The following is a 24,007-nucleotide window of genomic DNA, read 5'->3' as shown; positions in this document are numbered from 1 at the left end:
ATTAATCCACTTGAGAGAGAGAGCGCGCTCGAGAGAGAGCAAGCACAAATAGGGGAGGGGTAGAAGGAGAGGGAGGAGGCTCCGTGCTGAACAGGGAGCCCTATGCAGGCCTCAATTCCAGGACCCTGGGATCACAACCTGAGCCGAAGGCAGACGCTTAACTGACTGAGCCACCCAGGCCCCCCCAAAAACAACTTTAAAAAAGAAAAAATGTGGGGGCACCTGGGTGGCTCGGTCAGTTAAGCATCTGACTCTTGATTTCTGCTCAGGTCATGATCTCAGAGTTGTGGGATCAAGTCCCAGGTCTAGCCCTATGAGGGGCTCCGCACTCAGTGGGGAGTCTGCTTGAAGATTCTCTCCCTCTGCCCCTCCCCCCACTCACACACGGGTGTGTGCTCTCTCTATCTCTCTAAAATAAATAAATATTTTTTTAAAAAAAGATTTTATTTATTCATTTATTTGAGAGAGAGAGAGATGAGTGGGCGGGAGGGGCGGAGGGAGAAGGAGAAGCAGGCTTCCCACTGAGCAGGGAGCCCGATGCGGGACTGGATCCCAGGACCCTGGGATCATGACCCTAGCCAAAGGCAAACACCTAACCAACTGAGCCACCCAGGTGCCCCTAAAATAAATAAATCTTAAAAAAAAAAAAAAAGTGTGTGCTACACAGGTATCAGCATAAATTTACATATTTAAATGTTGCATCATTTACATATCTTAAAACAGTGATGAATAAAATAGAATGAGAATTATAGCATAAATTACATGATATAAATTAAAAAGATAAAGTCCAACACTGTATTTTTCAAGAATACATATAGATTTGTCATGTACTAGAGTGGATCCCTAGGTGAAAAAGAAGACGACAGGAAGGCATGAGCACTGGTAACCCATACTAAACTATGAAGAGACACCTTTGTAGACACATGATTAACACAAAAGTGAAAGGAGGTGACAAAACAGCCACAGTGAGTGGACACTTTTTCCAGGAGTTTGGCTACGACAGGAAGCTGAGAAGTGGGACAGCTTGATGAGAATGTGGGGTGGAGAGGGGAAAGTTAGAGATGGGACTCGTGCTAATGGGAACATCTGGGAGAGAGGAGAAAGGAGGGGGCGGAGCCTGGAACTCATAAAAGGATTGTTTGTGTTTGGTAGTGTTTGAGGTGGTGAGACAGGAGAGAATTGCCCATGATGCGAGGAAGGCCTATGTCTGCAGCTAGTGGGATGGACTTGGAGTGGGGGAAATCTAGAGTGTGTGTTTTGGGTGGATCTATAGAGTTGGAGATGGATGGTGGGAAAAGAGAGAAGAAATGAAGTTTTTCAGGACATGTGGGTGGCTCTGTCTGTTAAGCGTCTCCTTTCAGCTCAGATCACCATCCCAGGGCGCTGGGATTGAGTCCCTCATTGGGGGAGCAAGGAGCCTGCTTCTCCCTCTGCTTGTCCCTTCCCCTGCTTGTGTGTGTGCGCGCACTCTCTCTCTCTCTTTCTGACAAATAAATAAATAAAATCTTAAAAAAAGAAATGAAGTTGTTCTTTTGGAGAGTGGGAAGGGAGTCCTCCAGATGAATAGGATCATTGGACATTGCTGAAATGTCCATTTGAGTTCTGTGTTTCAGAAGTGTGGAGTGTGTGTTATAGGAGGGGTGCTCCAAACAGCAGCGCAAGGGGGGACTAACATGGGAGGGAGAAACTCCAACTAGTGGGGTATGAGATGTTATGAGGGCTGCAGACCACTGGGCCAGCACAGATTAGGAAGGGGACCACAGAAGAGGGGAGTGGGTGTTATATGGGGATCCCAGGACAAGCAAGGAGATTTGGAGAAAAGACCAGACAAATCAAAGGGGTGAAGGGAAGGTGTTTGAGGCAGAGGATGGGCACAGAGTTTGAGGGGCACAGGTAGGGCAGCAGCGAAGAGACCCCAGACAGGAAGACAAGGTGGTTCCTAGCCCAGGAGGAGAGCCGTGCTGGGTGGGACAATGGCCCAGAGTCCTCCCTGCCTCACCTGCAGACCCCCACTCCAGGTGCTACGTCCCCACTGACGTCCTGGAGGGAGAGCTGGTGGGGCCCTGCTGCCACCCTCTGGGTACCAGGGGAAAACAAGGTACCACGAAGGGTCCTGAGCCTGTGCAAAGGAGAGGCTTTCTGGTCTGACCCACCTCTACTCCACTTCGGTTCAGCCCGAAGGTGTTCTGCTCTGGGCACGTTTGGCCTTCGGCCACTGCCCGCTTCTCAGACCAGGGGTCAGGGCAGTGAAGCACCTGAGAGGGCTTTGGTGGACGAGGAGGCCTGGATGGAGCCTCAAGACTATGAGTAAGTTGAAGAACCCAAGGCAAAATGAGGAGATAATACCTCCCTGACATTGGATTAATTTCCTTACCGTAAAAAAGCTATAATTTTGAGGAAGAAGAAGGACAACTAATGCAGTGGTTGCTAGACCAGCAGCATCAGCGTTTCTTGGGAATTCTCAGGCCACGCCCTAGAGGTAATGAATCAGAAACTCCGGGGTGGGGCTCAACTGCTCCTAGCAAGCCCTGGAGGTGATTCTAGTGCGTGCTCAAGTTTGACAGTCACTGTTCTAAGGGAATTTCCACTCCCAACACTTGCCTCTCCTTAACCATAGTGCTGCTGGAGCCAGGGGCTGGGTGTGCAAGTGAGGGCTTGAACTTGGAGTTAGTAAGGGGAAGGCCTAATGAGGAGACCTGATGAGGAGCTTCCTCATTCTCACCATGTAGGAGTTTGGAGACCAGCTTTGGAGAGCCCCTGGGCAGAGGTCAGGACCATGGGGGATCCTGAAAAAACATGACTCAGATGACCCTGGCTTTACAGGGATGAGGTCATTATAGCTGTTTTTCCTGCATACCAGACAGCAATAGGAACCACTGAAGAGTTATAAGACAACTTAAGAAAATATTAGGAGCACTTAAAGAGATTCAAGTGGTGTACCAAAAAATACTTCCTGGAACTAAAGAAACGTTATTTCAACAACAACAACAACAAATTAGTATATGCATCGAAAGAGAAAAGTCTGGTCGCTGCTGAGACTGAAATTAGTGGCTTGGAAGAACAAGTGGAAAACATATTTCAAAGCATGGAGCAAAGAATACAAAGAGATGGAAACAACGAGGCAAATATGAGACTTGGAGAATAGATCCAGTAGTCCTAACATTTAAATGTATTAGCTCCAAAAGAACGAAAAGGCATAGATGGAAGAGAGGTAATAATTTAAAAATAGAAGAATACTTCAGTGACTTGAAAGAAAGATCTCAGCTTGCCGACTGAAAGGGCACAGGAAGACACAAAAAAAGGAAAGAAAAGAAAAGGCAGACATCTCAGCATGAAACTCTGAATTTCAAGATTAAAGAAAAACATTTTCAAGTTTCTAGACAGAAAGAGCAAGTTCTTTTTTTTTTTTTAAGATTTTATTTATTTATTTGAGAGAGAGAGAATGAGAGAGAGCACATGAGATGGGGGAGGGTCAGAGGGAGAAGCAGACTCCCCGCCGAGCAGGGAGCCCGATGCGGGACTCGATCCCGGGACTCCAGGATCATGACCTGAGCCGGAGGCAGTCGCTTAACCAACTGAGCCACCCAGGCGCCCCAAGAGCAAGTTCTGTACAAAGGGAAAGGCACCAAATTGACCCAGGACTCTTCATCTGCGGCACCGGCAGCTAAACGTGGGGACAGTGAAAGAAAGGGACCAGCTGCCCAGGGACCTCATCCCCAGCTGGGAAAGCTTTCACCTGTCAGAGCAAAAGAAAGGTATTTAGAGCTATAAAGAGTATCTCAAGCTCCTATCTTACCTGAGGAAAATACTCAAGAGAAAACTCGGCTAGGGAATAGAGAAGTCAAGGTAGAGGAAGACAAGGGGGAGGAAAAACCTGCAGTGAGCGGGACACTTGGCCAAATATCAAGCTGTTAAATGCTCATGGAGCTGGACAGACACTTAATTATATCTAGGACCCTAAGTACTGTGCTCTCTCAGCCACACCCAGGGATGGGACGCAGAGTAGGAGAGATCAAAGTATTCTGAAGGTCTCTCTTACCGGGGTAGAAGTGGCAGTAAAATAAAACATCTTAATGGAAGAAATAATTGGTATATTTATTTTTTATTTTTTTTAAAGATTTTATTTATTTATTTGAGAGAAGGAGAATGAGAGAGAGAGAGAGCGTGAGGGGGGCAGGGTCAGAGGGAGAAGCAGACTCCCCGCAGAGCAGGGAGCCCGATGCGGGACTCGATCCCGGAACTCCAGGATCATGACCTGAGCCAACGGCAGTCGCCTAACCAACTGAGCCACCCAGGCGCCTGGTATATTTTTTTTTTTTAAGTTTTTATTTATTTGAGAGACAGAGGGAGAGCAGGAGCAGGGGGAGCAGCAGAGGGAGAAGCAGACTCCCCACCGAGCAGGGAGCCCGATGATCAAGGACCTGAGCTGAAAGCAGATGCTTAACCAACTGAGCCACCCAGGCGCCCCATAATTGGTTTTTAAAAAAATGATGGTAAAGAAGTAGGTATTGGATTATCAATAATCCAATAGGAAGGAAGGTAGGTAACTATCAAGGGATTGGAAGAGTGTATTGAACTTCCAAAACAACAAGGGAGTAGGGGAAATGGAGAATAGCAGCAACTTGCTCTGGGATGATGAAAGCACATACGATACAATGTAAGATACAACACATAACACAGTGAAACCAAATGTGCCATTCATTCCATTTTGGGAATCATAAGTAATTCAAAAGAAGACAAAATCAGTTGATTCGCATATACAAAAATCAGTTGATTTCAAAGTGTTAGCAATGAACAATCAGAAATTGAAATTAAGAAAACAATAGCATTAAAACATGAAATACTGAGAGACAAATCTGACAAAAGATGTGCAAATTCTGCGTGCTTAAAACTATGAAATGTTGCTGTGATAAACTAGAGAAGACCTAAATAAGGGGAGAGACTTACAGGCTAACGGGTGCCAAGACTCCATTTTAAGATGTCAGTTCAATACAAATCGATGTACAGATTCAAGGTGCAATCCCCAATCAAAATCCCAGCGGACTTCTCTCTCTCTCTCTCTTTTTTTTTTTTAAATTCACAAGCTGGTTCTGAAATTTATATGGCAGTTCAAAAGAACTAATAGCGAAAACAACTTTGAAAAAGAGTAAGGTTGGAAGACTGAAACTACATGTTTCAAGACTTATTATAAAGTTGCTGTAATCAAGACAGTATGGTGTTGGTATAAAGAAAGACCAAAACAAAAAATCAGCGGAGCAGAAAGAAAGTTCAGAAATAGATCTACAGTTGCAAAGACAATTCAGTGGAGAAAAGGTAGCCTTTTCAACAAATGGTACAAGAACAATTGGATACACACACACACAAATGAAACTTAACCTATACTTCACATTATATACAAAACTTAGCTCAAAATAAATCACATAGCTGAATATAAAACAAAAATCTATAAAACTTCTAGAATAAAACATAGAAGAACATCTTTGTGACCTCAAGTTAGGCAAAGATTTTTTAGATACCACACCGAAACTATGAAAAGGAAAAAAAAAACCTGATCAATTGGATTTAATTAAAATTAAAATCTTCTGCTCTGTGAAAGAAACTGTTAAGGATACAAAAAGGACAAGCCACAGACTGGGAGAAAATATTTGTAGATCAATCACCTATCTGTTAAAGGACTTGTATCCAGAATACATAAAGAACTCTCAAAATGCAGTAATAAAAACCCAACAACCCAATTTAAAAAGGAGCAAAATGTTTGAATAGACACTTTGCCAAAGAATATATACTGGTGATAAATAAGCACATGAAAAGACACTTAGCCTCATTAGTCATTATAGAAACAGAAAGGAAAACCAAAGTGAGATACTACTATGGCTAAAATGCAAAAGACTGACCATAGCAAGTGTTGACAAGGATGAGGAACAACTGGAACTTTCATAAACCACTGGTAGGAATGTATAATGGTGCAACCACCTTGAAAAGTTAGATACACCTACCATGTGATTCAGACATTCTACTCCTAGGTATTTACCCCCCCAAAATGAAAGCCCATATTCACACAGACTTTTACCTAAGTGTTCCAGCAGCTTCATTGTAATGGCTTCATTTGAAAACAACACAAATGTTCCTGGACAAGTAAATAGATAAACTAATTGTGTTACAACAGACTACTCTTCAGTAATAAAAAGCAATAAATATAATAACATGAATGAATCTAAAAGTAACTATGCTGAATGAAAGAAGCTGGAGAGAAAAGAATACATACCATATATTCCGCTTGTGTAAAATTCTAGAAACTCAAACTAATCTAACATGACAAAAAGTAGATCAGTGATGGCCTGGGGATGGTTGGATGGGGGTGGGGACGGACACAGGGGAGAGATTATGAATGGACATGAGGAAACTTTTAGAGGTGATTGATATATTCATTATATTGATTGTGGTGATGGTTTTACATGTGTATATCTATTCAAATCTTATCAAAATATACACTTTAAATATGTGCAGTTTATATATTTCAATTATATATCAATAAAACTATGAAATTTATTATTCAATAACTAGGTTATATATAAACTTATATTGTCAGGTCCATTTTCTTGTTTTTTGAGATTTATTTATTTATTTTAGGGAGGGAGAGAGAGAGAGCACGAGTGGGAGGGGTAAAAGGAAAGGGAGAGAGAGAATCCAAAGCAGACCCCCAGCTGAGCGCAGAGCCCAACTCGGGGCTGGATCCCACAACCCTTAGATCATGACATGAGCTGAAACCAAGAGTCAGATGCTTAACTGACTGCACCATTCAGGCACCCCTGTCAAGTCCATTTTCTAAAGGAATGATCACAGTTATTTCTATGATCTTGCAAATAATCAATATGCACCCTTGTTACATGACAAGCATCAATCCTGAGGTCTAAGTTATCCAAACTCTTTAAGCTTGTTGATATAAACATCAGCGATCACCTGCTCTTTTATTCTCTCAAGGCCACAAGGAAGAGGCCAACAGCTATTAAAAAATAAAAAAAGGATCAAGGCTCTTAAACTTCATATGAAGAACATATGCCCAAGAATAGCAAAGAAAAAATATGAAAAAGAAAATTAGCAAAGGGGGATTCACCAAAACCAGTTATCGAACATCCTCTAAAGCAACTGTAACTAAACATTATGGTACTGATCAGTGGATCTAATATAGAATCCTTTAATAGATGTCAATATATATATATATATTTTTAAAGATTTTATTTATTTATTCATGAGAGATAGAGAGAGAGAGAGGCAGAGGCAGAGGGAGAAGCAGGCTCCCCGCGGAGCAGGGAGCCCGATGCGGGACTCGATCCCAGGACCCTGGGATCATGACCTGAGCCGAAGGCAGACGCTTAACCGACTGAGCCACCCAGGCGTCCCTAGATGTCAATATATTTGAGAATATTTTTAGGTAAAGAACTTCTATAATGGTGGATACATGTCATTACAAATTTGTCCAAATCCATTGAGGGCTTTATGATAAATGAAATTAATCAGATAGAGAAAGATACTGAATGTTTTCACTTATATATGGAATCCAAAAAAGCCAAATCATAGAAGTAGAGAGTAGATTGGTGATTGCCAGGGGCTGAGGGGGAGGGAAATGGGAAGATGTTGGTCGAGGGGTATAAACTCCCAGCTACAAGAGGAATGTGTTCTAGGGGTCTAATGTACAGCATGTGACTATACTTAATACTGTGTTATATATTTGAAAGTTAAGAGAGAAAATCTTAAATGTTATCAACACACACACACACACACACACACACATAATTCTGTTAGAGGATGGAGGTATTCACCAACTTTTTGTGGTAATTATTTTGCAACATATACATATATCAACTCATCATATGGTATGCCTTAAACTACATATTTTAATAATATCTTAATAAAGCTAGAAAAAACTAGAAAAACAAAAATAATAAGTTTGTCCAAATCCATAGAATGTACAACACCAAGAGGGAATACTAAACTACCGACTGTGGCTGATAATGACGTGTCAGTGTAGGTTCATCAATTGTAACAATTATACCACTCTGGCGGGGGATGCTGAGAATGGGAGAGGCTATGCATGTGTGGGGGCAGGAGGTATATGGAGAATCTCTGTATCTTTGATCATTTTTGCTGTGAACCTAAAACTGGTCTTAAAAATAAACAAACAAAAATTGTTGGTACATATAGGAAAATATATTCAAGTTTTAAAGCAGTGATCATAATGCAAAATGAAGACAATAGACATAATTTTCTGCTTATCAGATTAGCAAAAATAAATAAGTTGACAAAACCCCGTATGGGCAAGGGGGTTGGGAAATGGGCGATATCATACAATTTAAATTCACTTAAACCTTCCAGAGGGAAGTTTGGCGATGTATACAAAATTTAGAGTAACACCTCCCAATGTTCCAGTAATTCTGCTTCTAGAAAATTCCTACAGGAAAATGCACAAAGATGTGTATATATACACGAGGAAGTTCATCATAGAATTGTTTATAAGAACAAAATACTGGAAACAATTGAAATGTATGTAATTAGTTAAATAAATTCTAGTATATACATGCAATGTAATACCATGCAGTAATTAAAAGTGATGAAATAGATCTATACTATTGACATGAAAAGATACCCATACATACTGTTAACATGTAAAAAAAAAAAATTACTGGGTGCTTGGATTGCTCAGTTGGTTGAGCGTCTGCCTTTGGCTCAGGTCGTGATCCCAGGGTCCTGGGATTGAGTCCTGCATCATCCCAGTTCACCGGGGAGCCTGCTTCTCCCTCTGCCCCTCCCCCTGTTGTGCACGTGCTCTCTCTCTCAAAAATAAATAAACAAAATAATTTTTAAAAAGATTCTTATAAAAAAAAGAAGCACCTATCCCTTTCTTAGGGACGCTGGTTTGTTTGGTCCTCTGTCCCCCGGGGCTAAGTTCCCTAAAAGTTTACTGATCTAGATGTCTTCCCAGCACCAGGTGAGGTGGGGACCTGTGTAAGGAGGACAGAAACAATCCTCTCCTTAGAGTGACACACAGTCTGGTTTCTGGAATGGGGCTGAACACGAATATTTTGACCTTCTGAACCTGTACAATCAGGACACTCTTCATTTTAAGGTCCGCTTTATAGCAGTGGAAACTGAGGCTCAGGAAGTTAAGATAATTGCTTCAGGTCTGTACAAGCATTTCCTCTCCTGGGTCTGTGGAGGGAGAGGAGGCTTGCTTTGGGCCCTCCCCAAATGTGCCAGGGGTTGCTGGGAGCAGAAGGATTAAGGGGTGTGGAAATGTGAGCTGAAGAAGGAATAGAGGTGGAAGGGAAGGTGAGGTTGGGTTTTGGGGAGGGGATGGCATCAAAAAGGCAATGGATGTCATCCAAGACCCTCAGCCCCTCCCACCACACAGTCTCGCCTCTGCGGACACAGATCTTTAGGCCTGCCTGTCAAAAGTGGGCATTCAACACATAATGAATGAAGGAATAAACAAATGAATGAATAAAAAGAGACACAGTTTATTATTGTATTGGAAGCAGTACAAAGAGCGAGCCAAACCCTTCTCAGACCTTGGCAGCCTCAGCTTCTCTAGGTCACCCTGCATTACCAGATCTATGAGATCCTTCAAGTCTTCCCAAGTCTGGACAGTCATGAGGTAGGAGGGGGCTCTGTGCCCAATCTAGGGGGTTGGTGGCTCAAGAGCCACCACCATTCTGAGTCTGTGCTCAGCTGCCCTCCAGGTCCATAGATCGCAGTCCCTGGAGTTCCCTGGTGGGGTCATGCCTGCCAGGCCCCCTTGACTTGGAGCTAGATCTGGGAGTGCAGGGAGAGGCACCCCGGTCCCGGGCTTGGCAGGCAGAGAAGAACTTGGTGGTATCATCTGGGCAGTGAGGGTGCTCTGATCTCTAGGTGTGGCAGGACCAAGATCGAGGTGTCACCAGCCCCCAGAAGGTTGTCTGTGCCAGAGAGAGGTGAACTGTGCATGAGTTCCCTCCTGTGCCCACCCTACACATCCAAGACATGGAAGCCCCCAAACCAGGCCCTGGCCCCTGACCAAACGGCTGTTGAATTGGACAACAAAAGAGGACTGGCTGTTGGGGGGGGGGTGTGTCCTTCTGGACGGGGAGCTGAGTGAGGGTCACGGTCCCTTACCTGGGGTAGGGGGCAGTGTCGCCGGGCATACCATTCCTGGCAGTACAGGCTGACCTGGATGCCTTGGCCCAGAAAGAGCATGGTCCACATTAGCACATTCCAGGCTGGGCCTGTGTGCCGGTCATGCATCATGAAGTTCATCAGCCCTGATGCAGGAGGAAAGGTTGTTACTCCAATTCCAGATACCTCGTCTCCCTGGCTGCCCTCCCATCCCACGGCACTGGGGAGAGATGGAACAGGAAGGCACCACTGGGCAAGATCTTGAACCCAGCTCCAGCAACCGTAGAGGTCTCAAGGGGCTCATGTGAAAGCAGGATTCCTCAGTTTATACATCAATATCCTGGATCTTATACTAAACCTTCCAGCCTCATGCCACTTCTCCCTTTTGTCTCCCTCTATGTGTGCCCTGCTCAGATGCTCCTCTCCAGCCAGAAATCTTCTAGATCTCCCAAGAAACCCCCTGCTTCCTCCCTCCCTGTTCCCAAGTTCCTTCCCACCCCAACTTTCATGCCTCCCCCCAGAAGGGTGTGTGGCCTCCCCTGTCAGTCTGGAGTCTCCAGGAGCAGGACTCCAGGCCTCCTCCCTCTGGATGGTTCCCCCTCCTGTGGCACACGGAGGCCCAGCTCACCTCCAATTACAAAGAAGAGTATCAGCATGACAGGGTAGAAGAATCCCAGGACAAAGCAGAAGATGTACTCATGGACCACAGCAGAAACCAGGAACACACCCAGCATGGCGGCCCCTCGGGCCCGGCCACCAAGGAGCTGGCAAGGGTGGGGGGAGGAGGGTGGAATGAGTCTCTCCAAGACTCCTCCACGAAGAGCCCCCTCCTTAAGGAAGCCAGGAGAGTGTATGGTACAATGGAAAGAATATGGGATTTGGGGTCTGAAGGGCTGATACATCTTATTTAAGAGCATTTTATTAGCTCTTACATGCAATCTTTAAAAGGGGATATAATAATACTTACTTCTCAGGGTTACTGTGCAGGTTATGTATGTGAAAAGTCTTGGTAACTGAGAGTTGCTATATGCATACTCCTTAGAAGGCTAAGGAGGGGAGAAATGCTCTGTGGCAGGGTGGAGTTAAGGATAAGGAAGGAAGGGGGCGCCTGGGTGGCTCAGTTGGTTAAGCGACTGCCTCCGGCTCAGGTCATGATCCTGGAGTCCCGGGATCGAGTCCCGCATCGGGCTCCCTGCTCGGCGGGGAGTCTGCTTCTCCCTCTGACCCTCCCCCGTCTCATGTGCTCTCTCTCTCTCATTCTCTGTCTCAAATAAAGAAATAAAATCTTTAAAAAAAAAAAAAGGATAAGGAAGGAAGGAACTTAGATCCTAAGGAGGATTTTCTGCCCAATGGGTTGGGTAGAAGGGGGTAGATGGAAGTCAAGGGGGCCCCTAGGTCTGGAAAAGGTGGATGGTGCAGACGGAGGGAAGGAGAATGTCCTGGAGAGGCTCCATTAACTGTGGGAGCTGAGGGTCTGCCAAGCCCGTACCCACAGCCCATCTTGATAGACGTAACTGTACAGCCAGTCGTGGACAACCACGTTCCAAGTGCGGTAGTAGTTGGAGAAGGACGTCGAGTTCCACCAGTCCTGGGAAAGAGTGGGGTCAGGGTTGGGGGAAGGAGGTGAGCATCTCCCAGCTGCTCCTCCCTGCTTCCTGCACCCTGGCCCAGTGGTCCACAGGGGGCTGGCCCCTGGCCGAAGAAAGACAGCAGGCGCTCTCCCAGCTGCCTCTTCAGGACCTGGCGCCCTGCCCTCCCTCCTTCGCCCCCTCTCAGGAGGAGATGATTCCAAAGTACCATGCCCACGAAAGCAGGTAGCCCTGGCTAGTCAGGAGGTGGAGGGGTGGCATTAGAACGGCACCCAGTGGAGCATGTTTCTCATGTGGGAGACTGACAGCACAGAGGAGGTGACACCCCATGGAGCCACCATCCTCCCCAGATCACTCCCCAGCCCTCCCTGCATCCAGCTCCCAAGTGCCCAGGTCCAGGCCCCACCCGGTAGAACATTCTGTCTCCAAATCGGAGCATCTCTGCGAAGGCGTTGAGCCAGCAGTGGAGGAAGGCAAAGAAGATGAGCAGCAGCATGAAGATGCCTGGTGAGTGGGGACAAGGGTTTCAGGTCAGACTGGCCCACCTGGATTCCCTGGGAAGCTCTAAGGGGCCCTCATCAGCAACCAGGGCCCCAACTCCTACCAACCATTTACTAGTCATTCACTAACTCATGCATTCATTAACCCATCCATCTGCTCATGAACCCCATGCCAGATGTTGGGGATGCACAGATGAATCTCAAAGCTCCTGACCATCAGGAGTTCACAGAGAAGAGAGAGACAGACAGAGGCAGAGATAGGGACAGAGACATGTCCAACCATGCATCAAGGTCAAATGTGCTGGGAGCTAAGCATGATGGCCATTGATGTGCTTGGGAGTGCAGAGCAAGGGGTGAGTCATGGTGACTGATGGCTAAAACTGAAAGGCTTCCTAGAGGAGGAGGCATATCAGTCATAGGCCTCTAAAAAGGGACAGAATTTCACAGCTGGAAAATGGGGAAAGGGCAGTCCAAGCTGAGGGACCAGTATGAGCAAAGGCCCGGAGGCATGAAAGTGCCATGTCTTTCAAGGGACAGGCGGAGCTTGTGGCAGGATGAGAAGATGGGAGGGGCTGCCTGGGAAGGGACCTTGAATGCCAGTCCAAGGGGTCAAATCGTATCTGGAGAGGCCAGCAATGCAGAGTCTCTGGAGTTTTTTTGTTTTTTGTTTTAAAGATTTTATTTATTTATTTGACACAGAGAGAGACACTGCGAGAGCAGGAACAGAAGCAGGGGGGTGGGAGAGGGAGAAGGAGGCCTCTCGCCGAGCAGGCAGCCCGATGTGGGGCTTGATCCCAGGACCCTGGGATCATGACCTGAGCCGAAGGCAGATGCTTAACGACTGAGCCACCCAGGCGCCCGTCACTGGAGTTTTTTTTTTTTTTTTTTAAAGATTTTATTTATTTATTTGAGAGAGAGAGAGCACATGAGAGGGGGGAGGGTCAGAGGGAGAAGCAGGCTCCCTGCCGAGCAGGGAGCCCGATGCGGGACTCGATCCAGGGACTCCAGGATCATGACCTGAGCTGAAGGCAGTCGCTTAACCAACTGAGCCACCCGGGCGCCCCCGTCACTGGAGTTTTTGAAGCAGGATGGGGAATGATTAACCTGGAGCAGGGACGTTCGTCTGGGCAGCAGTGTCAGGGGCAGGCAGGAGAGGAAAGATTGAAGGGGTAAGGAGACAGGTGAGGAGGCCAATGTGGAAAGAGAGAGTGGAGTGGTCATCTGAAGTGAGCAATGATGGGAGGGGCCGCATGTGGGAGAGGTTCCGGAGCAGGAGGTGTTGAACCTGACTGAAGGGAAAGAGTGAGGGGAGGCAGGAGTCCCCTACTAGGAAACCTTCCCCCGGGTGCAGCCCCCTCCAGCCCTACCTTCGGTGGGCATACCTGGCAATGTGGCATGCATGATAGAGAGCACCAGAGCCCGGCTACTGAAGGGTTCCCGGCTCATGTTGGCAAAGACAGGGACGCAGAGGCGGCTCAGGATGAAACAGGCATACAGCACGCAGCCCAGCGCCTGGGGGGTGCGGGAGGGGTGGGGGACACATCACTTTGAGAGGGGTCACGAGCAGCTGCCCCCTGGCTCTGGAATTGGATTCTGGCCCCTGCCTCCTCTTACCATAGCACCACCCTCTGACCTCCTCCCCAGGCCTCCCCCACCTCACTCCCAGAAATGCCCCCTTGGCCACCACGAGTCCACCCTTCTACCCCATCTTCTGACCTGGGCAAAGTTCTTGGCCACATAATTCCACCTGACGTTGGGTGTCCTGCAGCAGCAATGGGGATAATAGAAAGGAAATAATGGGAATAATAGAAAGGAAAATAAAATGGCAGGGGCCCTGATGGGCCTGGGCATTTGAGAAAGAGGTGCAGGGTCTTACCTGGGGTAAGTCTTCCTGTAGATTAGCGTGGGGCAGAAGAGGAAGTAGAGGTAGCTGGAGAAACTGGGGGCCTGCGTGCCCTCACCTGGGGAGGAGGGAGAGGGCTCCATCAGTGAAGGGGGATGGGAGAGAGGGCGGGGGAGGGGTGGACGCTGGGGAAGGGCTGGGACTGGTGGGTGGAGGGCTGGCTAGGACAGGGGTTCGGGGGGGATGGGTGAGGGGCTGGATAGTGGGTCTGGAGGTGTGGTGGGGAAGTGAGACTACTAAGGAGCTGAAGCTGCTCTTTGACACCCTTCTTTTGCTTCCGTTCCAGGCACCCTACTTTCTGGGACAGGACCTGCTTAGTCAGCGTTTCATTTGGCACTCACAAGTTCCACCACACATTCTCTCTCTCCTTCTGTTCTGACTTCCCGATATAAGGCTCTCATACCTTGGGTCTTTCCAGGCTAGGCCTGGAAATTGGAAAGTACCAGAAGTCCTGGGTAACAGAGATGCCATATCTCAGAGGTGGGACCTGAGAATGCCTAATGACTAAGGCCCACAGAGTCCAGTTGGAGGCCAGAGTTCTGCCCTGGGGGCAACACAGGCTCAGGAAGCCACAGATTTTATAAGCATCCTGCAACTGCTGACTTCACTCAAAACAGCCAAAAGGCCCAAGTTCACAGCAGGGCCGACCCAAGGCCTCACCTACTCTGGCACAAAGGGTTCCAGGCACAGCCTCTCTCAAGAAGGAGTAGCTCTTCATCAGGAGCCTGACCTGAGATGGAATGGAAAGGAGGTTAAGTTGCTGTGTGGCTTTGAGCAAATCACTTAACATCTCTGTGCGCTCTTTTACGGAAGAGAGGCAGGCAGATTGCAAAATGTGTACGGTCAAAGCCCATACTTTATCTTTTTGTCGGGTAGTCTTATAGCCTAACAAGCAGCTGCTGGGATGAGTCAAGGGTAAAGGGGTACAGGAAAGGCCAGGGCGGGGCCTCCAGCCAGCCAACCCCGGTGACTCCTTTCAAAGTCCGATTACATTTGCATAGCAGCAAATTTCCTTGGAGCCGGCTGGTGCGCTCGAATCCTTGGCGCCGGACTCCGCCCCTAGGAACTAGCTCCGCCCCTACCAATACTGTAGTACAAGTGCCCTCCCCCAGAGGAGCCCCGCCCCCACCTCGTCTCGCCCATCACCTGCTCGAAGACTAGGACACTGCGCGACGCGGGCGGGAGCTGATACTTCAGGGCCACGTGGACCGGGAGGACGCAGACGACGGCGGTGTGGGCGACCAGCAGCACGCAGCCTAGGGCCACCCCCAGCATCCAGGCCCCTCCAGCCCGGGGCCACGCCCACAGCCGCAGGGCCTGGTAGGGCACCAGCAGAGTGGACAGGAACATGGGGACCCATGTCATCAGCGCCAAGGGCAGCTGTCCAAAGCTGAAGATCAGTAGGTCAAACTCCAGCATCAGCCTTGGAGTGGAGAGGGAGAAACAAAGGAGACAAATGTGTGGCCCATCCTTGTCCCCTCCCTCGGCAGTCAGAGCTCTTGGAAGATAAACTGAGGTATCTTGTGAAGGTTACTAGGGCCCCATATCTGAAGGTTTTCAAGATGGCACCTCTGTTGTCCCGAACTTCTAGCACAGGGTGTTGCCCGAAAAGACTCAATCAGGGGTGGGTTTGCCTACAAATGACCTTTAGAGCCCTCTGAATCTTATGATGTTGCAGGAGGGCTCAGAACTTTGTATGCCATGGGTATTAAAATATGAGGTATTCAGAGTTTAGCCTTGATTTCCGTTAGTTGTGTTCTTTTGGAGTAGCTGTAGCTGTACACGGAGTTAGTGGAAAGCAGGTCACGGGCTGTTTTATTTGCTTATGTTTAGAGTGTATGGTTTGTAACGGGGAAAAATGGGAAACCACCTAAATGTCCATGAGGAAAGGACCAAAAGCTGGCATGTCCCGACTGCAGTCGTTAAGAACAGTGGGCTGACATGGAAAAAATCTCTTAGATAGGAAGAGAAGTTGTCAAGGAGTAAAACCAGAACAATAAGTACAGTGGAAAGAAGAAGTCTAAGAGTGTGTTTTAGGTGGGAAGGTTGTTGGAAGGAATGGTGATGTGTGTCCAATAATCAAAGGATCAAAGTTGGGGGGGAGCTGTGCAATGGTAAATGGAACACTGGGGACCTCGGGGGTCTGATCTGTGTGCCTATCCCAGGCCGGAGGGGGGCCTACCTGCCCTCGTCAATGAAGTCGATGGCCAGGGTGCTGATGATGAAGACACACAGGCCGGCGATGAACATGTGGTAGATGGTGCGGAAATGCTGCACCTCCATCAGCTCGCTGCAGGGACAGGGGCCCGAAGGTCAGTGTGGGACGGTCCTCAAATTCATGGGGACCAGCTCAGGCATGATACACATGTGGGGTGAGAACTAGCGATTGGGAACTTGCAGCTAAGGGCTGGGACATGGCTGGGACTTATCTTGGTGGCCTTTCTTCCACGATCATGCCCAGGGCAAATGGGGAAGATGAGCTTTAGAAGCCCTCTCCAAGTCTTCCCTCCAAACACCTAGAACCCGAGGATTAGAAATGAGGGGTCCTGAACCCCCCCCAGCCAAAGCTCTTTCTTTTCCTCCCATCCCCTGTCCTTGATGTGGACTTACTCAAGCAGGGACTTTCGGATGATGAAAATTTTCCGTTTCCCCAGGGATGACTCCCGGGCCCTGAATGAAGACAGTTGTTCTGGGTCAGGACCCAAAGGAAGAAGGCACTGGGCAGAGAGCAGAGCCTTGCAGAAGGTGAATACTTGGGAGCCAAGGGCAGTAGTAGAGGAAGGTCAGGGTGAGGGCCCGAGGGCAGGACCAGGTGGAAGGTCAGGACCAGGGCAGAACAAGGCCCAGAGGTGGAGGTCAGGGTCAGAGGCGATAAGGGGAAAAGAGAGAAGGTTGAAGTCGGGGTCATGCCCACACCGGCAAAGGATGCGTGAGATGATATTTAGGGCTCATAACCCTCACGGTAGAGGAGCCTGCGACAGGAGCCCAGCCCCCCCGCTCCTCAGACGCTCACTTGCTCGAGGAATCTGGAGGAATGGAGGGCACAGGTCCACCTTGTGGTGGGTAGGATTGTACGGCCTCCCACATGGCCCGATCCAGCAGCTCCCTCAGCGGTCCCTGAGCTTGTTCCAGAAGCTGTGTCTTCACAGCCTACAGGACAAAGCAGGTCAGGCCCGCTGTCTCCATCCGGACAGCCATCCTCTCATTCACCATGTATTTGCTGAGCTTCTTTCTCTGTGTGTCGGGCCCATTGCTAGGTGCCAGGAACAGGCACGGCTCTGGCCCAGGGGTTCCCCCCAAGTTTATTTCTCTCTGGCTTCCCAGGGCAGCAGTGAGGACCAAGGAAAGCCACTTGCAGGGCCAGGGTCTGGATGTCGACCACCTTGTCATCTCTGACCCTACTCTCTTCTCCTTCTCCCCAGCCTTCCCTCTCCTGACCTTTAGTCCCACCAACAGAAGACTGTTCACTGGCTGACTTTTGGCCCCTGCCCTGCTGACCTGTATTTCAAACCCCTCCATCTTCACCCTTAGCTCTCACCTGATCTGAGGGGTTTGAGCCCAAGAACAAATTGTCTTTACAATGTCCTCGTCCCTACAGCCTTCCACTCCAAGACCTGTCCATCTTGACCTCTGACCTCCCTCACCTCCATATGTCGGGTCCATTGCACCAAGTCCACGTCTCCTTCCTTCTTGGTGTTTCCTAGGAGGCGGGGTCAAAGGGCACACCCAAGGGGGAGGAGTTAAGGTTCTGCTGCCTGGGACAGACCCAGAAGCATCCTCTGTCCAGGAAGTGCTTTCTGTCAGCTCAGCAGCCTCCCCGCCCCCAGCCAGTGGAGTATCTGGTATCACGGTGGGGCGATCAGAAGGGGAAGTTACTTTTGCAGGGGGTGAAGCGGCCACCGGGAGCCTGATGACATTGCCTGGGAAACGGGAAGCTACTCCATTCACCCTCGGGGGTGAAAGAGTCCACAAGATAGGGCAAGGCCCCAGCTCTGAATATCTTTCCACTTCCCTCTGCCGGCTGGGCAGTGAGGGGCAGAGGTGGCGGCCGCCTTCCCTCACTTCCCAAAACAACAGGAGCCCCCTCTCAACAACACGTCTCCACCTCCAGCCCGTGCTGAGCTCTCTGCGCCCCCAGAGGGTGGTTCACCTTCTCCCGAGGGTCGCTCTTCTTGCTCTCCTCTCGGCCCTTCTCCCCTCCGCAGTCGGGCCGCCTTTGGCTCCATGGTGTGAGTCCTGACTGGGCAGCAGGCGGCTGTGGAGTGCTCCCTCCCTTCCCTCCTTGCCGCCTGCCCAGCTCTTATCTCACTCAGCTCATTAGACAGGTCCAAAGACTAAAGTCCTCTCAGGAGGAGGGAACCTCCAGGAGCACAATCGGTCATCTGGTCCAGAGGCTAACACTTCTCAGCTACAGGCCTGGCTCTGCTGGCTGTCCCCGGGGATGGTTGCCACCCCCTCAACGGCCCAACCCACCACCCAGAGGTCCAGCTGAGTGAGCCACCCCTCCCACAGGAACAGTGGCTCTACACCCCTGCATGTCGTGGGGAGGAGGACTTTGCTTCTCTGAGGCTTATCGCCTAGCACGACTCCCCTGGCCATCTCCTTCCCAGCAGCCTGAAGGATCTTCGGGTACCAGCGCACTCAGCTCCCTTAGACCATGCGATAAGGTGTGTCGTGTGCATGTGAGTCGTGTTCTGATGGGGTTGGCGCCTGTGACAAAGGCCGTGCTGTGGCCCCTCCAGGAAGTGCTGGGTGCCAGGGCCCCTGGGCCGCAGCTCTGCCTGACACCTGCTGGGGTTAGCGTGTGGGCAGAAAGGAGGCTAAACAAACCCTTATTCTGGGCCTAGGGGACGCCAGGCATTGTCACGGCTGGAAGAACAAGATTTAAATCCTCATTCGCCAGCTGTGTAACTTCAGGCAAGTGACCCAAATGTTTTAAACCACAGTTTCCTCCTCTGGAAAACAGGGGCAAAAGTCCCTACCTCACAAGGTTATCGTAAGCACAAAATGAGGTAGGCCACAGAGAAGCACACACTCCAGGGTCTGGCCCGTGGGAGGGGCTCGATAAGTAAGACTTTCCTTCCCTTTTTAGTAGGATGTAACAGAAAGGTAAGTGATTTGAGAGTTCCTCTTTATTGGTTCCTCCTGGGGATTAACTATTAATCCTTCCTCTCCCCTGTCCCGTTGTGTCCAAATATTAGTGTTAGAAACAAGGTCACAAACTGAGACAAAGGCCTTGACCCCCACGTCTCCCCTGCTCCCACTCCCTGGTGGGTAGTGGGGTGAGGCTCGAGGGCTGGAAACCTCTACCAGTGGCTGTCTCCCGCATTCCCAGTGCAGGAAAGGAGAGCTGCAGGGGGGGAGCGGGGGGCAGAAGGTGGGAGACAGAAGGTGGGAGAGAGAAGGGCTCCATAAATGTGAGAGTTAGAGACACAGAGACGTAGGTCAGAGACCCCCAACACAGCTTTATTCACATCCCAAGCCCACACTAACAATCTCTCCATGTGTGGGGTCCCAGGGGGCGAGGGGGACAGTGGGGTAGCGCCTGAAGGTGGAGTGTGGGGCTCAGGGCTCCTGAGTTACTCATCACTCAACAAATGACCCAAGATGACAGCCCCAGGCTCCTTCCGGTGGCCCAGCAGCGCCCCCCCCACACCGCCCCCAGGCTTAGCCACTGCTCCCAGTGGGGCAGGAAGAGCTTCCATCGCCATCGGAGGACCCCGGCAGGGGCTGGCCCATCCGATCCACACACCAGCAGGGACCTCGGCGCTGCCCCTGGGAGGAGCGGCACTAGGGAGAGAGGCACAGGGATCAGAGGCGCTGCCCTGAGGGCAGGAGGGACCTGAGGGCCCGAGGGGGCTGAGTCTGAGTATGCAGGAACATCTGAGAGCTCTCAGGACGCGGAGTCTCCCTGGGCTCCCTTCTCTTGCTCCTCTCTTCTCCACCCACTAAACTGGGCCTGTTCTTCCAGGCCTGAACCATGGTTCTCAAAGCGTGGTTCCCAAACCAGCCACGGCAGCAGCCCTAGGGACTGCGTTGGAAATGCAAATTCTCAGACTCTGGGGGGAGGGCTCAGCCACCTGTGTGTTCACAGCCCCTAGGTGACCCGTGAGCCACCTCCCAGATGGGAGCCCCAGAGTTAGGCGTTCCTGGGTTAGGCCGTCTGACTCCTCTACTACAGCGTGTGGCTCTTCTCTGGGTTTGTGTGGGCTCTAAAGTGGGGGGGTCTTAAAGGCAGGGGCAGTGTCTTCTTTATGCCCTCTGTAAGCTCACCCCATCCCTGGTAGGACCAAGGGGGAGAGAGGAGAGGAGGGGCCTCACCTGCCGCTTCCGGTAGAAGCCCCGATGGTCACAATTAGGCACGTAGAGGGTGTGAGCCCCCCGATACACCTCGGTCTGTAGTTGCTGTAGCACTGAGTCCAGATGTTTGCGGCACGGGCCCTGGGAGAAGGGGGAGCAGGCAGCTCAGAACCGTCCCAGCCTAGCTCCACTGCCCCCAGCCAGGCTCCCAGGACGCGCACGTGGGAGACCACTCCAAGCCCAAGGGGACAGCCTCAGATGGGAGTGTCCAGGGCTCCCCACCCCTCCTGCTCTCTGCCAGTCGCGAACGCACCATCTCCGTGTCTTGGACACCCCCAGGATTGGGTCGGCCCAGAGTGGTAGAGGCCCCTGGATTCCTCTGTTGGTCTCTGCGGTTCGCGTCCTGTGGACGAGTGGTTCCTGCTTGGGGTTTGCTCTCCTTAGGATTCTCTCCTACAGCCACAAGAAGAATGGGGGAGGAAGAGTCCAGAAATCAGAAGTCAAAGACCAGAACCAAATGGAAGAGAGCCTTGCTCAACCTGACTCCCCGAAGTGGGAGGAAGAGAAGAGCTTTCCAAGTAGTGGAAATGAGGATGGTTAGAACTTGTTTCCTCCTGTACCTTCTTCTGGCCTCAGTTTCTCTCTCTGACAAAGAATGATATTACCTTTCCCGACAATATCTCCAGACTAGTCTTAAGTCTTATAAGGCAGAAGCATTTTGGAAAGGAAACATCCAGGACAAATAAAAATATATAAGGAGGCCTTGGGCTTGGGGGTGAAAAGACCTGGCTGTTCCCCCAGATGCCAGAAGGGGGTGCACCAAGCCAGGGAGATGAGGCAGAAGAACAAGGGATGTGGGACGGGGTTAGCAGGGACCCAAGTGGAATGTGTGTCCCCGGTGTGACCCTGCTGCGACTCAGCCCATCCCTCCCAGGCTTTAGACATAGTTACTTCTGGGGCACTGCAGTGGGGGCTTTTCCCTTCTGGTCTCCGATAGCTCAGCCCAGCTCAACCCCAGTGGTCCCAGGAACAGTATGATTCAGCCCTTTACGGGGACAGGCAGAGGGCAGGTTGCAAAGATGCAGGGAATGAGGGGCTTCTAACCTGCAGGCTGTTCTTGGCTCTGGAGAAAGTGTCATACATGGTGTCTAGGGGGCCTGGGGAAAGCTCAGGATGGGAGGGGGTGAGGAAATAAATCAGGACCAGGACGTCAGGGTAAGGAAAATGCAGGGAGGGGAGTATGCACTGCTTGGAATTTGCCCCAGCTGTAAAATTAGATATTATGGCCCCAAAGGGATCATCTGTTCCTTTTCATGCCCGAAGACAAGCTCTGCTCAAGTCCCCAGTCCTCAAGTCTAGACAGTTGCTCCCACCTGCCTACTACCCGCAACCCAAGAGCCATTCCCTCTGCCATCCTGACTCTGATCCTTCTTCCTCCACCCTTCTCAGAACATGCCCCTCATTCCCTCCATTTAGCACCCTACCACGACCATGCTCCCACTACCTCCTCTGACCCACCTAGACAACCCTTTCTATGAGGACCCCTAGCAGCCCGGACCCAGGCATTTGGACTGAAAGAAACTCCAAGTTAACTTCCCATCCCTTCCCATGGAAGAAACCAGGAGCTCAGATGCCCGGGGCGGGGCGGGGGGGCGGGGGGTACTGCTTTCATTTCCTGCCCTCCTTATGTCCTTGCTGCCCCCTGTCTTTTGGATTCTGACTCACTTCTGTCCCACCCACCCAATGACTCAGTCTTCTATTTTCCTCCCTGGGGTAGGGTGGGGTAGGGTGGGTGGAGGGTTCTGAGCAGCTTTAAATCATAACCCTGATTTGGCAGATTCCTTCTTTTCCCACCTCTATCCCCTTCTCTTGAGGCCCCTAGAGCCTGCCCTCTGACTCTAGTCTAGTCTGAAACAATTCTGGGTTTGGGGAGTTTTCTGTTTTAGACCCCATGTTCAGGTGCTTTGGACACCCTGATATTAAGGGGAGAAGGGGGGCTATTTCTCAGTGTGTGCAGGATTTGAGAGTCTGGGTTCCCTTCCCTCCTTCTCCCAATGGAAACTGGGAACAACATCTGGGTCCTTTCCCCAGCTCCGGGGGTTGGAGGAAAGGAGCTGGGATGCTGTGGCATGGCCCTAAACCCCTCCATGCTCACCTTTCCCTTCAAGAGAAAATAAATGGGGGGGGGAGAAGGTTAAGAGCTCAGACATTTCCCTGCGTTGTCCCCAGGGCCTGTAGCCGCACCCCAACCTTCTAGCTGCTTCCCGCCCTTGCCCCTTCACCCTCCAAACGTGCCCCACCCCCCCAGGGTTAGGAAAAAGAAGCATCACTGACAGAACCCAGAGGCTTGCAGGGCTGCCCGCGCCGGGCTCTGCGGGGCCCTGCTCTCCAGGACCCTGCCCGCTGCTGTGCGGGACTCACGTGGGCGGGGCAGGGGCGGGGCGCGGACTCACCCGGGGGCCCCCGCGCCCGGCGGCAGCGGCCGCGGCCCAGCAGCAGCGCCCGCAAAGGCGCCTCGTCTTCCTCGGGCGGGTGGCACTGCAGTCCTGGGAGGCAGTTAGGGGTGTAGACCCCGCACTGCTGCCCCTCCCTCCTGAGGCAGCCCCCAGCTTCCGTGCAGGCCTCGGTCGGCGGCCCCCCATCCTCCTCCTCCACGCAAGCCCCTGGACAACCCGCCTGCACCCCCTGCCCGCAGCCTGGGCACCGTGCCAAGGCGGCTCCTGAGCGGGCAGCGAGCAGCAGGGTTAGCAGCAGCAGGGGCCGCAGCAGCCCGTAGGGGGTCATGGTCAGGATTTTTTGTCCCGTCCACTCCTCCCAGAGCAGTCTTAGCGCAGCTGCTGCCCGCCGCCGCCCCTCTGCCTTAAGTAGCCGCCGGTCAGGGGCCGGGCCCTTTAAGAGCCAGGTGAAGGGGGGTGGGGGGAGAAGGCAGGGGCATTCCCTAAACTGGGTGGGACTGGAGAGGCCCCCCCCCCACCTGGGTCCTCCCCACTTTTCTCTCCCCCCTCCCTTCCCAGTTTCTGTTTACTTCCCAAATGACTCTGATTTTTCTTGCTTTGTTCCCGGGACTCTCGGCTGGAATTTGGGAGCTGGACAGCTGGCTGGAGGCACTAGAGGGTGGGGAGGGGTGGAAGAAGGAGAGGACGGGAGTTGGGATGAAGCGAAAAACCTGGAATCCCGTCCATGTGTATGTGTGGGGGATGAAGGGGCGCAGGGACTCTCGTGGGGAGTGAGGGGCCTGCTGTCTGAAAGGGAGGGGGGAGGGATGGGGTGTGGGAGTCACAAGAGAGATGTATGCAAAGGGAAAGAGAAAAGGCCCGGGATGCTGGATAATGGGGATTTGGGAAAACCCACTGCTGATGGGAGAAAGTAGCCCAAGGGAGAGGAGAGGAAGAGCAAGCTTTGAGATGTTACTGTGGGAAAACGGGGGTCAGGGGGCCAGACTGGGTGAAGGTGGAAGAAGGGGTTGAGGGGAGCAAGGGGAGAGGTGGGGAGAGGGTGGGAAGGCGAACCTTGAATGTATAGGCTTTACCCCTAGGATTGTGGTGGGGCCACCGGAGTATCCCAGA

The 24,007-nt window shown here is 50.9% G+C and overlaps 2 protein-coding genes across 2 annotated transcripts; both read right to left on the bottom strand.

Annotated features, from left to right (window-relative positions):
* Window positions 1–9,495: 9,495 nt before the first annotated feature.
* On the bottom strand, window positions 9,496–19,404 carry SOAT2 (sterol O-acyltransferase 2). Its single transcript, XM_006741568.3, has 15 exons — window positions 18,292–19,404; window positions 17,786–17,841; window positions 17,155–17,291; window positions 16,752–16,811; window positions 16,324–16,431; window positions 15,288–15,564; window positions 14,802–14,871; window positions 14,115–14,199; window positions 13,955–14,000; window positions 13,621–13,750; window positions 12,145–12,242; window positions 11,639–11,737; window positions 10,778–10,913; window positions 10,150–10,295; window positions 9,496–9,953 (listed from the first exon to the last, which is right to left on the bottom strand). The coding sequence occupies exons 1-15, from the start codon at window positions 18,365–18,367 to the stop codon at window positions 9,903–9,905; spliced, it is 1,575 nt and encodes a 524-aa protein (XP_006741631.1). The 5' UTR covers window positions 18,368–19,404; the 3' UTR covers window positions 9,496–9,902.
* A 182-nt stretch (window positions 19,405–19,586) lies between these two features.
* Window positions 19,587–23,394, bottom strand: IGFBP6 (insulin like growth factor binding protein 6). Its single transcript, XM_006741566.3, has 4 exons — window positions 22,895–23,394; window positions 20,755–20,894; window positions 20,463–20,582; window positions 19,587–19,931 (listed from the first exon to the last, which is right to left on the bottom strand). The coding sequence occupies exons 1-4, from the start codon at window positions 23,223–23,225 to the stop codon at window positions 19,809–19,811; spliced, it is 714 nt and encodes a 237-aa protein (XP_006741629.1). The 5' UTR covers window positions 23,226–23,394; the 3' UTR covers window positions 19,587–19,808.
* Between the last annotated feature and the right edge of the window lie 613 nt (window positions 23,395–24,007).

Source organism: Leptonychotes weddellii, chromosome 5, assembly GCF_054177405.1.
Source record: "Leptonychotes weddellii isolate Sample4059 chromosome 5, ASM5417740v2, whole genome shotgun sequence".
In the NCBI taxonomy this organism is placed as follows: Eukaryota; Metazoa; Chordata; class Mammalia; order Carnivora; family Phocidae; genus Leptonychotes; species Leptonychotes weddellii.
This window is presented reverse-complemented; position numbering and strand designations above follow the sequence as displayed.